Raw genomic sequence first — 16,274 nt, 5'->3', positions numbered from 1 at the left:
ACCTTGCCAATCTTCCCTTGAGTATCATATATACACTCATTTATTTTAAGAAATAAATACTAAGATTCATATCTGACTCTAAATTTTATAACTGATTCTTAATCTAAACATAATTTGCTATTTAATCATGTTTTGGCACTTCTGATAGCTACATTCCTTCTCATTTTATTTTTATAAAATGAATAAGATATAAGAAAAATATAATATACTGTACAAATAGGATAGGTATATAAATAATTCTACTTTATTTATATTTTATTTGGAATAACCCTAATATTTACGAACTGAACAGCCGATAGTTATTAATGTCAATAATACTCGAGTTTTATTTTTGTCTTCTAATTATTTTATTTGGCGATCCATTACACACATTGGTTTATAGAATATCCTATTTATTATTTTAGGTATATGCAAGTCTTAATTCATAGATTATAAATTATAATGAATTTAAAAAACAAACGATATTTGTTGAATACTTGACGTGAACGGCCTAGCCCGTCCTATACAACAAAATATAAAAGGCGTAATTATACCAATATATTAATAGTTATAACAACTTCTTGACAATTCAATTTAAAATGTATTTAAAATTATATAAAAATTAAAACCAATAAAACAAATTAATAAAATTATAACAATACTGATACTTTCTTTAGTAATTAATTTTGTAAATAAAAAATTGTATTACCTTTGATTAGTACAACAATAACTAGTATAACTTACTTTTTAACAGCATTATGCTCATTGAAAAAACAAGGCATACAAAAAAATGTAATGCAAACGTTACATTTTGTTGTTACTTGTCTTGTTATCTTTTGAGCATGATCGCGTCCACCTTGAAGCTTCATTTCTTTATAGCAAGCAAAACAACGTCCTCTTGATTTAACTTTTTCCAATTCATGATATTTTGCAGTTTGAATATTTCCAAACAAAGTCATCTCATCTGACTTTAGTAAACTTATAACCAGCATTTCTCTAAACACAGTTATATCCATTTTCTCTTGGCGTATTTCTTCGTATAATGATAATGCATTGAGAACTGATGTGTTCAAAAGTAATTCAAAAACAACTTTTTTATACCATTTTACAGTTTTACGAAGAGGGTTGCGATAAGAATTTCTAAGATCAGTTACATCAACTAACCCTTTGCCTTTATTATAATCTATAATAACTTGAGGTTTTATTACTTCTTTTCCTCGTTTATTAATTATCGTAGATTGAGCATCTGAGTGTTTTGTTGATATCATTAAAACCTCACGCTTGTCCTTCCATTTCAATACAGTTATGCCTTTATTACATTGTTTCGCAATTACCTCTCCTTTTTTCAATTTCTTATTGACCACTTCTTTAGGATTATTTTTTCTATTAGAACGTAAAGTGCCGACTAAATTAGTAGATCTGTTTAAGAGTTCACTTGCCAAATCGTAGCTACTATACCAATTATCAGTATACATTGTTCTACCTAAGTCAAGATAATCTTCTGCCATATCCATTACTACTTTGGTTGACACTTTCTGACCAACAGTAGCCTCCTTTCCAGCATAAATTTTAATACCAACCGTGTAAAAATTGTCAATGCACAGTTAAATAATTTTATTCCATATTTGTGTGTTTTGTTTTGAATATACTGTTTAAATGAAAGACGTCCTGTAAATGGAATCATTGACTCGTCAATACACATAGACTGTTTTGGAGCTCGTGCCATTTTAAATTTTGATAAAAGCAAATCAAGTAATTTATTTACTTTAAATAAACGATCTCCTGGGGGACAAAGTGCATTATTAGAGCAGTGGAATGTTCGTAAAAGAAGTTCAAAACGTTTTCGTTTCATAAATTTAGGTATGTTGGATATATAAATAATATTATTTGTTTTCCAATAGGAAGCTATGGAAGGTTTAGGACATAATCCCATCCACATAATAATTCCTAAGAATTTTTTCATCTCAGTGGGAGTAACGTTTTCCCATTGTTTTAGGCGTGAATGAGGACTAACTACAGATTTTAGTAATTCTGCAGCATATAGGTTTGTCTTTTCAACCAATAACTGGATAATTTCATCATCCAAAAATAATGAGTAAAAATCAAAAGGTGTACATCTTGTATCATATGTATAATGTAATCTTTACTGACTGTTATCAGTTGTACCTGTACGAAAATGTGCGAACAGAACTGTGGCTGTAAAAAGGCAGGTATGAAGTGTTCAGTAATTTTTAAACACTGCCAAGGTTCAACGTGTTTGAACTCTTCGTCGATCATTGACGAAGATGAAGTAATATTTGAAGAAACATTTGAAGAGGACGCAGATAGTCATTCTACATCCACGAAAAAACAGAAATTAACACCATTGAATGATTAAGTAAGATTTTTCAAATGTAAAATTACATATTATATTATTTTAATGTGTATACATTTTTTTTATTACAGTTGCCAACAAACAAAGAGCCAATAGCATGATGAGAAAATTGTATACATTACATGATATTAAACAGATATGTAGTTATTTCATAGGTTATTTTATGTAATTGAAAGAAAAAAAAGTAGACTGTACAATAATAATCAAGACTGTTATTATTAATCTATGAGTTATAAATTTGTCTTTTCCCTATTTTAGATACAATAATTAGTTGTTAAGCTCTATGATGAATAAAAGTGTACCAAAATTCTTAATTTTTGATTCAGAATATTTTAAGGGTAATTTTGACAGCTTATGAGTTATAAAGAGAACCAGCAAAATGTACAGCCCTATTATAAGGGAAAAAAAGTTATAGTGTAGTATATATCTATTCGTGGCATATAAGTTAACGCGTACTAAAATTCAGCTTTTACTGAATTTATTAGAATACTCGTATATTATTTTACAAAAGTGTTAAATACTCCAGTATTACAAATAACTATATTACATCGACGCAAATACCAAATATTTTTAAGCTTACCGTAATTTAAAAAAAAAAAAGGAAACATATACAAAATTATCAGGTCTTCAATTTTTCACACAAGTCATTTTGACGTACGATTAGTATTTTTGGATAAAAACTAAAATAACAAAATTAATTTTTTTTTAAATTAAATTTTTTTCAAAAAATTGTATAATGTGAGTATGCAAAATTACATAGTCCTATGGGTAATTTTACGGTCTTTAATTTTTATTCTATACTTTTTAGCCGTAAGTCCAATATTAACCAAGTTATAGTGTAAAATAAAAAAGAGGGTACGCACCCCCTTTTGAAGGGGTGGAGAGCTATGCACAGGAGGTAAGTCTGAGGACTTTTAGTATGTCAATCAGTAAGCTATGGACCAACTGTGTACCAAAATTCAGCTTTCGAGGAATTAGTTCCAATCTTTTTCCTAATTTGACTGGACTATTACATTAATATACACTAACTTTTTTCAAAGTAAATACTAAGAAAAAAATATTAATTTATATACATATATATATATATCACCTGTCTTTAGAATCAATATGTTCAATGTTTTTAGTTTTATAATGTGCTAACGTCCAATATCAGCACATTTTTCATCAGCAACCGATTTGATAGTTACAATTCCTCCACTTTGCCCGATTATAATTGAGTTCATTACATATTTTCCGATTTTTTCACTCTGTATTAACTGACTAAATAAAAATATTCTATAAAAATCGAATTATAAAATTTATTCTTTCAATATCTTATAAAACTTTATACTACTCATTTTTTTTTTTGTTTTGTTTAACGTTTTTTTAACTTCACATCTTTCCTTTTTTTGAGCGCCCAATTTTGTCATTGATTTTATTTCTGTTTCTATAATTTCCACCTATAAATATAGTAAGCGATTAGTTTGTTAAAAAATGTTATGATATTGTTCGGACTTGGTCACCGTATGCTAGGGCGGTTGTGCCCACTGCCCGTCGTTGGTGTCACTGGTGGAGGACGCTTCCTCCACCCCCTTGCAGGTCAAGCTCAAGACAACGGATATTATGCCGTTACGCGGACCAGTTCGCCATATTGTTGTTGTTCGTGTACACAGTTCGCGTATATTGCTTTTTTACGCAATAAAACAGCAGTTCGCTAAGCCAGTTCGGCATCAAACCTTTCTTTGGTTTTCTCCATTCAATTAGTTACAATCGTTATTATATATTCGTCAGCTAGCTCAGTATGAGCTCATCCAGTTCCTGGTTTTGTGCAGTCGCCACCATTGGCCAATACGTGAAGATTCCGGCAACTCAGCGGTCCACGTGTTCTGACACATTTCCCTTTTTGCTCTCTTATTATTATATATTATTATATGTCTTGTTCCTTAACGAGCAGTTTGCTCGTTATGTTAATTTGTTGTTTTCCTCCTTTTTAATATTTTATGCTTAGTATTTTGATATATATGTATCTTGTTTGTTAATGTCTACTGTTGGCTGATCATCACAGTGACATTGTTATTTTATTATTATTTATTATTATATTTTCATGTTTTAATATACAGCTCATTGACAAAGTTCTTTTGTCATTTAATATATCTATATATTAGCTTGTTAAGTACTGTGTACCCGTCCAATCCATCTAGGTGCAAGTTCTAGGCACTGACCGCTGTGGCAGGAGTGACTAAGGTGAAACAGATATGTTTAATCATTTTTATATTAAAAAAAAGTTATTTATTACTAGTATTAAATATTTAAATTAAAATCAAACTAAGTCCTAAATATTAAATTTTATATATATACAGGGTGTTTCACGATGAACTGACAATTGCAATTACTTTGGTTCTACTGAACATTTTCAACTTTTTTTTTTTTTTAAATTGTCAATTGTCGTCTGCGCTACATTTAAAATATTTTTTGATTTTTTTTAACATTTTTTATATAAAATTTTAAAATTTAAAAAATTTATTATTTGATAGTTGAAAAATTCAAAATAGCCATCTTATTGATATGACTTTTAAAATATGTTTGTAAAAAAAAAAAAATGTAAAATGTTCAGCCGTTTATTTTCTACAATTTTTTGAAGTTTGCACAAATTTATATTATTTCCAAATTAATTGTTTGATCCGACTTAGGTCTTTACTATCTTGATTTTTCCATGAAAAAATCCAACGTATCACGGGCCACGGCTACAGATAGTATTTTCTATGTTTATTTATGATTACATCAAGGTCCACTGAGATTGATAATTATATCTTATCTATCTTAGTGTCACTGTGGTGTCATCTAAGACCGTGGTATTGTCTATGCGTATAATATTGATATTATACCGTAATCAAATAATCTCTAATATTCAACACACAGATAATAGAAATTTACATTAAACAAAATATTTTACATAAAATATGTGATCCAACACTAACAGACAATAATTGTTATTGTGTCAACAGTAAATGCTCAGTAAGTACAACTGCGTATGTAATATTAAGTATTGTATTTATTAAACAATAACAAAATATCATTAACTACAATACGTTTTCAAAATGCCCTCCATCATTTTCTAAACACTTTTCGTATCGCTGTAGGATTGAATTCATGACAGATTTCAACATTTTCGTTGTTACTGTACTACATGCTGCAGTTATACATTCTTTTAAATCTATCGAGGATTTTGATTGTTGCTCATAGACCTTGTCTTTTAAGTAACCCCACAAGAAAAAATCCAACGGAGTCAAATCAGGAGATCGTGGAGGCCATTTGATTGGACCATTTGTACCAAGCCATTGTGATGAATACTGCTGGTTCAAATGATCCTTAACTACATTGGCGTTATGAGGTGGAGCACCATCCTGCTGAAACCACATATTTTCACAAACTGCATCAGGTACATCAGCCATCAAATCAGGCAAAATATTGACCAGAAAATCAAGGTACCGAAGACCAGTTAATATACCGTCGTAAAAATATGGTCCGATTAACTGATTATTAAAAATCCCACACCAAACATTGATTGACCATCTAATTTGTGCATTTGTTTCACGTGTCCAGTGTGGATTATTTTTACTCCAAAAGTGTGAATTTCGACGGTTTACAATACCATTATTGTTGAAACAACTTTTACCAGACCACAACATTTTTGAAAAAATGTTTTCATTTTCATCATGCAACACTACCATATGTGATATAAAATCTATTCTTCTGATTGAGTCTGTCGGTTTTAACCCTTGTACATAATGGATTTTGTAAGGATGGTAAGAATTTTGATGTAAGATACGGTGGACCGAAGAACAACTAATATCTGTTTGCCTAGCTACCATTCTAATTGACGCATGTGGTTGAAGTTCAAAAGCAACTAAAACACTACATTGGTGATTTTCATCCAACGCAGAAAAAGATTTTTCTTTTTTTACACCAGTCGGAAAAGTACCTTAGTGATAAAATTTAATTAGTAATATTGTTAATTGTGAGGCGACAATGCAAAACGCACTATTTTCATTTTTGTCAAAATGGAGTTATACATTGAAATGGTGGTGGATCGATTGGCAACGTCAGATTAGGTAAAAATGTACTATTTCTCATTCAATAACTGATTTTAAAATAGTCAATTGAAGCAAAACGTACTATTTACTATAGATTCCATGATAAAAATTGAAAGAATGTTGTCAAAACGTACTAATTACATCAATTTTTTCAAAACGTACAATTTCCATCGATGATGCAAAATGTACTATTTCCCGTGTAAATGGTATAGGATGGAGAATGTATGGATGCAAAACGTACTATTATCAAAAACGATGTTGTCCAAAAATTCTTTTTAATGTTCAATTTCATTAGATAAGATGGTTTTAATATATGATAAAAGTTTTTTGTTTAATATATTATCAACTTGCCAATTTAAATTACAAATTTATGAAGATATCTTCAAAAATAGTGAAGACGTAGGAAACGAAGAGTAAGAAAATTTATATGATGAAGATGATGATTGAGATATTTTAACTATACTTTTTTATTCATAATAATATACTATTATTACTTTTCAAGTCTGAAAGTGTTCCTTAAATATATTTTTATTAATTTTGTTATTTTGTTTTAATTTTACATTTTCAATTTTTAATACTTATTATTTTAATGTTTATTTCTATTTTATTTTTTCAAGACTGAAAGTGTTCCTTAAAATATTTTATTTATCTTGTTTTAGTTTTATTCATTAAAAGCTATTAAAAAACAAGTTATATTAAATATATTTACTATACATCTATACCTAACATGTATTTTTTTCACCACCTACATAATTAATATATCCTACCGGTTTCCTATGTGTTATATATTTTCTTAGCTTATAGAAATTTAATTGAAATTTATAAGTCTAATATAACACTTAGTTGAGTCAAAGTATTTCTCAGCTTAAAAATATATTAAATTATACTCATTATACAATTGAATTTATGGAAATAGAACATTTGTAAAAATGTTATTCAAAATATAACATACTATATTTAAGTAAAAAAATACATTTTAAAATACTTTTACCTACAGAAATGTATTTATTAGATTTTTATCTATTTTTAAACATTTTAGCAACATTTATATCTCATTTGTTTAATACAGAGTAGAAAATGACCTCTCTTGAAAAATATGTAAAATGCAAATAGTATGTTTTGCATTGTCGCCCACAATTATTTTATAACTACTTTTAAGGTTAATTTTTGTATTATTTTTACGAGATATTGTATTAACTAATAACTTGTATTGAGTATTAATTTTAACACAATTACACTTATACATATTTTATGATCAAGCATTTAATTTTTAAATCTTTAATATTACCTTTTTCACGTAAACATTTATCTATGTTCGCATAAGTAGCTCTTGATGGCTGTCTCCTTTGAGGGTATCGTAGTAAGTATAAACGTGATGCTTTTAATGTACTTCATTAAAAACTGCCAACATATCGGCATACTCGTTTTTGTTAAATATAGTAGGCATGTTTCAAATTAAAAAAAAATAATCAAAAAAACACTGCAAAACTTATTACAATTGTATAGCTTACCACAGACAGCTGCTAATTATCAGATAGATATTTTGTTAATAATAATAAAATGACCTAGTAAGTGTAATAAGTTAATTTAATTTTTTTGTCCTTTAAAAACATTGTAAGTACCACGCTAATAATATTATTAAATTAAAAATATTTATTTGTAACAAATAATTATGATTTTTTTTTGTCCCGTTTTGATTAAAAAAATATATGGTCACTTTAAGTGTAATAGTACATTATATTTTTAAAAATAGCATATCATATTAATATATATAAATTATTACATATTATTTATATCTTTATCTTATTAAATTTTATATCTTATCTACGACACCAGATACGTGAAGATTTAATTCAGATGACATTTATCTTGTCATCAGTTGTATTTTCGAGGTTTATATTAACACGTTGGTGCAACAATTTTACCTTTTAAATATCATAATTTTGTGAATTTAAAATAATATCACAATGGATTTTTCAAAAATCGATTCTTTTGAAGATGTTGGTACATTTTACACTGAGTACAAAAAAAATAACAGGGTAGAAAAGCTCACAGAAATAGAATTTTTCAAATTTGCATTCCAAGAGTCGATTGCAGAAATGGATCTTATAAGACAGGTATATTCAATAATCATAATTTTATATTTTGATCATACATTAATATTTGTATTAAATAATTTTACATTTAAATAATTAAAAAATTTAAATTTATGTTTATAAACACATATGTAACATACATATACATTACATACCTATACAAAATAATATAATAAAAAAAAAAAAATAAATAAATAAATAACTAATACTATGGTACAATTATTTAAATTTTATATTACAATTAAAAACTAATTATGGGTAAATATTTTATACAGCAATATAAATCAGTTCTTTATGAATTAAATAATAAAAATACTGAGCTGAAAGATATTTCAGATGATAACGAGGCATTGGAAAATGAAAATAAGTTATTAGCCAGTGAAATTATAAGTAACCTTTTTTTTTATTTTTTTTTTTTTTATTTAGAAAAAGATATTTACAATCTGTGTTTACATCACAATAAGTAAATTGGATAATTTATGTACAATATTTAACTTGAATAATTTGAAGAGGGAGGCCAACCAGTGCTGGAACCCAACGTGCGTTTATTTTAGATTAACAAATCTCTGCAATATTTTCTTTTGAGTCTGTGGGTGGGGTTTATGGGTTGGGTAGATGAGATTTTCGATATTAATGGGTTAGTATGGGAAGGTAGTTTGAAGTAGAAGGATCTGTAATATTTGGTGGCTAGTTGGTCAACTGACTCAATTTTTAGGTCAGAGTGTAGAGAAGAGTTGGAAACAAACCAAGGAGCAGACGTTATTATACGGAGGGTAATGGACTGGAATGCTTGTATTGTGCGACGGCTTAGCACAGCCCCAAATTTGGATTGCATATGCCCATATTGGACGCAAGAGAGATTTGTACATTATAAGTTTGGTGTGCACTGGTAGTTTTGACTTTAAGATCGGACGAAGTAGGTGAAGGCGGCTGTTGAGTGTTTTTCTTTTTTGTTTAAGGTGTGGGCCCCAGGTTAATCTTTTATCAATGATAATTCCAAGATATTTGACATTTGAAGATGATGGTATTTGAGTACCTTGAAAGTGAACAGGTGGGGGTTCTGTTCTTTTTAGAGTAAATGGTACATAAACAGATTTGTCAGGATTTATTTTTATTCTCCACTTAGTTGCCCAGTTGTCAATGGAATCAAGGTGTGTTTGTAAACAGTTGGATGTTTCGTCGGGGTCATTATTAGCACAAAGTATTGCGGTGTCGTCTGTGTAAGTGGCCAAGGTGGTGTTTGTTGTAACTGGTATGTCTGCTGTATAAATATTGAATAGGTCAGGAGAGAGGTCGCTGCCTTGGGGGACACCGGCTTTAATGGAAAAGTGTGGAGAGTATGAGCTACCATATCGGATTTTGTATGAGCGGTTTTCGAGATATGAGCGAATAATTAGATAATATGGCGCAGGTAGAAAAAGTTTGAATTTGTATAGTAGGCCATCGTGCCAGACATGGTCGAAAGCCTGCGCAACATCCAGGAAAACACCAGGACAGAATTGCTTCATTTCGAAGGATGATGATATTTTGTCTGTCAACCTATGAATTTGGTGGACAGTGGAATGTTTTGCTCTAAAGCCGAATTGGGAGTTTGGGATAATTTTATGAGTTTGCATAATAGGTCTGATTCTTTTGAGTATTATTTTTTCGAATAGTTTTGCTAGAGTTGGAAGCAAGCTTATCGGCCTGTAGGAGGAGGCTAGAGTCTTTGGTTTATTTGGTTTTGGTATAAGTATTACAGTTGACAACTTCCATATTAGCGGAAAATATGATAGTCTTAGCATGGCGTTAAAGATAAAAGTAATTAGTAGAATGGGTTTACGAGGAAGATTTTTCAGAACTTTATTAGTAATTAGGTCGTGACCAGGTGATTTCCCATCTTTTAATTTTTTAATTAAAAATACTATTTCGCTAGGCGAGGTATGTTTCGCAGGTAATGACATAGGAAGAGGGCTGTTGATAAATTTTTCGATGGTTTCAGAATGGTCAGAGTTCGGTACTATATCGGCGTGAGGTGTGAAAATTTTCGATAAGTGTTTACCGAATAGATTGGCTTTTTCGATATCGGAGATGGCCAGGGAGCCGTCTGAGTCTGTTATGGGAGGGAGTTGTTCCTTTATTCTAAGTAAATTTTTAGTTGTTTTCCAAAGGGAACCGTCTGTTTGGTTTAGTGATTGGTATTTATTTTCAAAATATTTGGATTTATGTTTTAATATTAGTTTTTTTATAGTGTTCGCTAAGTGGTTAAACAGTTTTTATCAGATGGGTAGTGATATTTTTGCCATCTAGAGCGCACCCGCCGTTTTTCGGAAATCAGATTTGTAATATTTGTAGGAAGAGGTTGATTGCTTGTATTTTGTTTACTTGATTGTGTTTTTGGGTGTGAGGATTTAAATATAGCAGATTGAATTGACGTTACAAGATTTTGAGCAGCGCTTTCTATATCATCCTTATTTTTAAGGGATATATTAAGGTAGGTTGTGTTTTGCATAGTTTCGGAAAATTCGTCCCATTTGATCGGGCCTTGAGATAATGATGGATGTGGAGGAGTTGGTTCTATTGATGCAATCGTAGTTAAAAGGATTGGAGTGTGATCCGAGCTTAGGTCATTTAGATTGTTAATAGAATGTTTTATGTATCTAGGTAGTGACGATAAAAAGAAGTCGAGTATATCAGGGTGTCTGTTATGATGTTGGGGCCAGTAAGTAGGGCCCTTTGGGCTTATGAATATGTAAGGTGTATTTTTGGTTATTTTTTGGAGCATTTTGCCTCTTTGGTTTTCTGAAATGCAACCCCATTGCGAGTGTTTAGCGTTAAAATCGCCACCCGCTAAGAATTGTTGACCAAGGGATTTTAAAAATTGATTTAGTTGTCTTGAGGATATCGCCGGGTGAGGAGGAAGGTATACTGAAGAGATTTTGGTAGGAACGTGGTTTAATGTTATCTGAATAGTTGTCGATTGGATGGTGGGAAGCTGAACGCTTGGAAGTAGTTGATGTTGAATTTTAGAAGATATTATAATAGCAGTCCCAGCGTGGGCTGTTTTATCAGGGTGATCGGTTCTGTAAATTTTAAAACCCGGGAAGAAGAGTTTGGTGTTTGGTTTGCAGTGGGTTTCTGTTATGAGAGCTATGTCTATTTGTTTTTCCAATAGTAAATGCAGTAATTCAGTTTCATGTTGTTTTAAGCCATTTGCATTCCATAGCAGTGATTTCAGAATATTTAAATTTGGTTTTTTAGTTGACATTGATTATAAGTTTATTTATTACAGTCGTAAGTAGCGATATGAGCGGATTTATTATTAATTTAAATTCAGAAATGAAAGATGAAAGTTGTGTAGCTAAGTTAGATTCGGATTGATTTTCCGTATCATTTGGGAGAGTATGTTTAGGTGTGTTAGGATGGTGAGACTGTGAGAACAGCTTTGGAAAAGATGAGGTGTCATTTATGTTGGGAGGGTTAAGGTTGGTTTTGGCACCGGAGTCCTCCCCCTTTTTTACAATAGAATTATATTTAACATCATTTCTTAAATTATATTTTTTATTTGGAGTATTTTTATCGTATTGGAAATTTTGGAGGTTTTTGTGGACTTGGCAGCCTCGGTAGTTGGCTGTGTGATTACCTCCACAGAGGGCGCAGGCTGGTGGTTCGTCTTTGGGTTTTGTGCAGGTGGAAGTAGAATGGTTGGCAGCACATTTGACGCATCTTGGATGATGGGCACAGTATGATTTGGAGTGACCGTAAGCCTGGCAGTTTGTACATTGTATAATGATACGTCTTTTGTATGGCTCTTCAATTTTTATTTTTGTATTTAATAAAGAGGTGATATTGAAAATTTCTTTGTTTATTTCCGCAGGTTCCAAGTCAATAAAGAAAATTGGCAGTTTATTTTTAGTGGTTTTATTTAAGACGTTGGATACATTACGGACTGTGAAAAGACCAATTTCATTTATTGCTATGCCTATTTCCGCTAATGGAGTTGATGGGTGGATGTTTCGAATCACTACTCGGAAAGGTTTTTCATCTTGAGCTTGATATGTGTGATATTCGGCCTTACTTTATTTTAGAAAGTGGATGGTTGCTCTGTATGAGTCGGCGTTGTTGGTTTGAATTTTTAAGTTGTTCACATTTGATTTAACAAAGAAACTGTCAGCACCGATTAATTCTGTTAATTGTGAACGAAGTGCAGGAAAATCCAAAAGTCCACTTATAAAGATGGGTGGAGGAGGTTTGACTTTTTGTTCGGCGTCGGTGTCCGAGTCGATGTCAATGAGAATTTGATCGGAATTTTCAGTTTCAACATTTTCATTGGCAAGTACGGCATATTTATTTGAAGATGCGAAAATAGGTTTATTTTTTTTTATTGTTTCCGTTTTATCATTTGAGTTAATAGAGAGATTTCGTTTAGATTTGTGCTGGACTGTTGTAAATTCTGTGTCAACATTTGATGAGTTTGAGTAAAAAACATTATTTGAATCGCTCTGTATACGATTTCTTTGAGAAGCGTTTAAATTGGTACCATTATTTATTTTTGAATTAGTAGTTGAATTGACTGTTGTATTGACTGTTGAATTGACCCCGTTCTTAATTGGTTTTTGTGAGTTGTGCATTGTACATTAGTACGTTATCGGAACGCGATAAGGGATAGGCGATAACGCGATAGGCCGGCCGCGGCCGCTAAGCGGATACGTGGACTTTCGTGGTATTTTAAAGCCAATTATATCTACCAGTTTTTTTTTTTTAAAAATCCGATTTTGTGTTATTTTGAGTTCCTTTTTGGAGGTTTGAGTGTGTTCAGTTTTGTTTTCCGCATCCGTAGATATCGGAAACGCCACGTTTGGTTGTTGTTATGAGTAGAAAATAAATAATAAAGTGTACGAGAAATATACATGCGTGTGCATCGAACGGCATACCATGCGAGACTGATAAGTAACCTAAAATCTTTATTTAATTTTGTATTGTAAAAATTATACATGCTAATTATAATAAAATAATTGTAGGATACATTAAAAGCAAAAAGTAATTTGTCAAATAAAAAAGTTGTAAGTATTTAAAAATTACAAAAAAAAGAAATATTATACTAAAATTAAAGCTATTAACAAATAAAAAAATAATGACGTTTTAAATGTTTTACAGAAAAAAATTCAATCGAAAAATCAAAAGTATAAGATTAAATTGGTAGGTTTTAATTTTTGAATAACTCATGTATTAAAAAGTATGCTTATTATAATATTTTTATAGGCAACATTTGAACAAAAATTAGTTGGCTTGGAATTGGTAAAAGGTCCAACTAATGTTGAAAATATTGATGATCCAAATGAATCGGTAGTCCCATTATTATTTAATACAAAAATGTGCTTTAAATTCTTATGAAATTAAAATTTTTTAAATTTTAGAAACGTTATGTTGAAAAATATTAGTTGCTGCCATTACAAACTAAAATTGATTTTTTAGAAAAGTTGGTGTGTGCAAAACTAGATAAAATTAGTTTGGAAGAAAAATCTGATTGTAGCGATATGTTTTGTCTCAGTACTTAGTTAAATAATGCATTTTTACAAATATGTTATTAATAATTTAACACAGTAAAAGAATATGTAACCTAAGGCTTCTGCCACACCATGCGTTTTGGCGGGTCCGGTTAAACTGGATGCGTTTTGACCGGATGGCTTTGACCATGTCACATCTATGCGTTTTTGTTCTTAAAAATGTTCCCGCCGCTGCATTCAAAGTTCCAAATGTCACCGCTAGTCTTCAAATTTGTAATCAACAATATTTTGCTATTGCATCACATTCAACGTCCCTACGCTCTTTGATGGTAAACCTATATTACTTACTTGTTTTATGCAGTGTTATTTTATTATATTACTCGTCAGTTATAACTATATAAATTATATAATAATTTAAGTGTGTCTAAATTATAATATTTTTGTGTACTTCTACTTGTGTAATTTACTTTTTGAACACGTCATAAGTAAGTAAGTAAGTTATATTACTTAATAGTTATTAGCACTTGCACTTTTACATATATTCAATATTAGTTATATAATACTTAATAATTTATTAATATATAATATCTAATATAATTAAATAGATTAAAAAAATGAATCGTAAAAAGATTAAAGTTGTTGCTGTAGCTGAAGCATTAGGCTTATTAGATCCACCGAAAGTACAAAGAAGGTATTGGGTACACCCACTAAATATGGATCGTGAGAAAATTGGCCAGTTTAGGACATTTTTTGAAAATATTAGACAATATCCTGACAAATTCTTTGAGTATTACCGTATGTCTATCTCCAGCTTTGATGAATTGCTAAAAACACTGCGGCCACATATAACAAAAAGTACAACAGAATTTCGTAATCCGATATCTGCTGAAGAACGTCTTACAATTACTATAAGGTAAGTTTTTTTTTTATAATACATACCTATAAGTTGAGTTTTTCAACGTGAGATTTATGATTATTTTAATAAGTAAACAATAATCATCCTTAGTTATCATGAATTAAAAATAATTATTTTAAAACATAACTTCTGTAGATAATAGGTTAACAGATAAACAGTCAATGAGAAAAAATGTAGTATTTAATTTTCATTTAAGATAAAATATAATTTTTAAAAATTAAATACATTAAAAACACAATATAATACTTACTGTATATTGTATAACAAACTTTGTTATTAAAATTTGTAAAAAAAAAATAATAAAAAATAATAATGTCATACCGTATAAAAATTAAAATATAACATACCTTTTTAAATATCATTAAGTACATTATAAACACAATATAATATATTTTACTGTATAACAAACTTTGTTATTTAAATATTTAAAAAAAATAAAAATAATAATAAAACTGTTTAAAAATAAAACAACACGCCTTTTAAATTGCAGTAAATATAATATTATTACCTACCTCTACTTATTTATAATATCAAAATTTCCGTACATTTCTCCACTGGTATTAGGTTGTTGAGATTGATCAGATGTATAATTATATGAGCTAGTATATGGCAAGGGTTGTGGGCGTTGTGGCATAAGATTATGATTTTGATTGTACCCCAAACCAGGGTTGAACTCTGAAGAATATACATTTGAATATTGAGTTTGGATCGGGGGAATTCGAGTAGTGTTTTGATTAATGTTATAAGATGGCGGAGTTGGTTGTAATTGATTAGATCCTAATGATATGTTCCTAAAATACTGTAAAGTCATGAGACGAAAATCTGTTTTTTGCTCATAGTTAAGACGTTTATAATCGGGTAATAAGGAAAATAAAAATGCCTTATCAGGATCAGATGTGACATCTTCCTCGGAAGTAGATAAATTTTTTAATAATTCTCTTTGAAATTGTGTTATTTTTTGTACCTTGCATTTATTTTGTTTTTTACTTTTTGGAGTAGAATATCTATCCGATTGAGCTGGTATAGTTTCATCATATATCTCTAGCTCGTGTGACGAATCTTCTCCGCTGATATTTTCTCCTTCTCCTTCTTCATGTACATTTTCATCAAAATTACCTGTCGTTCTATGAGTAAATAGAAAATAATTCGTTTAGTTCTCATTACATTTGAAACAATTCGTAGGCGCTTTGGCGGAACTAGGGAGGGGAAGTAGAGAGAGCTTAGCCTCCCCTGACAAAGATTTAGCACCCCCAGAAAATATACCTTGTTAACTTTAATATTTGTTACATTTTACAATTTTTTATTAAAATATTTTTACAAAATTAACATTTTGTCAAAACATTTTTTTTT

At 30.0% G+C, this 16,274-nt stretch overlaps 3 protein-coding genes across 3 annotated transcripts; 1 reads left to right on the top strand and 2 right to left on the bottom strand.

Moving 5' to 3' along the window:
- Window positions 1-719: 719 nt before the first annotated feature.
- LOC112592681 (piggyBac transposable element-derived protein 4-like) lies at window positions 720-1,493 on the bottom strand. Its single transcript, XM_025336834.1, has one exon. It carries the CDS (start codon window positions 1,491-1,493, stop codon window positions 720-722), a length of 774 nt encoding a protein of 257 aa, XP_025192619.1.
- A 12,644-nt stretch (window positions 1,494-14,137) lies between these two features.
- On the top strand, window positions 14,138-14,967 carry LOC112592683. The gene is made up of 2 exons (XM_025336837.1): window positions 14,138-14,337; window positions 14,614-14,967. The coding sequence occupies exons 1-2, from the start codon at window positions 14,170-14,172 to the stop codon at window positions 14,923-14,925; spliced, it is 480 nt and encodes a 159-aa protein (XP_025192622.1). The 5' UTR covers window positions 14,138-14,169; the 3' UTR covers window positions 14,926-14,967.
- Window positions 14,968-15,403: 436 nt separating this feature from the next.
- LOC112592684 lies at window positions 15,404-16,071 on the bottom strand (the record flags this gene model as incomplete). Its single annotated transcript, XM_025336838.1, has 1 exon — window positions 15,404-16,071. A coding segment is annotated over one exon (633 nt), but the record flags the coding sequence as incomplete, so codon positions are not given.
- Window positions 16,072-16,274: the final 203 nt, after the last annotated feature.

This window comes from Melanaphis sacchari, unplaced genomic scaffold (assembly GCF_002803265.2).
Source record: "Melanaphis sacchari strain LSU unplaced genomic scaffold, SCAv2.0 Contig1861_pilon_pilon, whole genome shotgun sequence".
Taxonomy (NCBI): Eukaryota; Metazoa; Arthropoda; class Insecta; order Hemiptera; family Aphididae; genus Melanaphis; species Melanaphis sacchari.
Note: the sequence above shows the minus strand (reverse complement) of the source record. Positions and strands in the feature narration are given on the sequence as shown.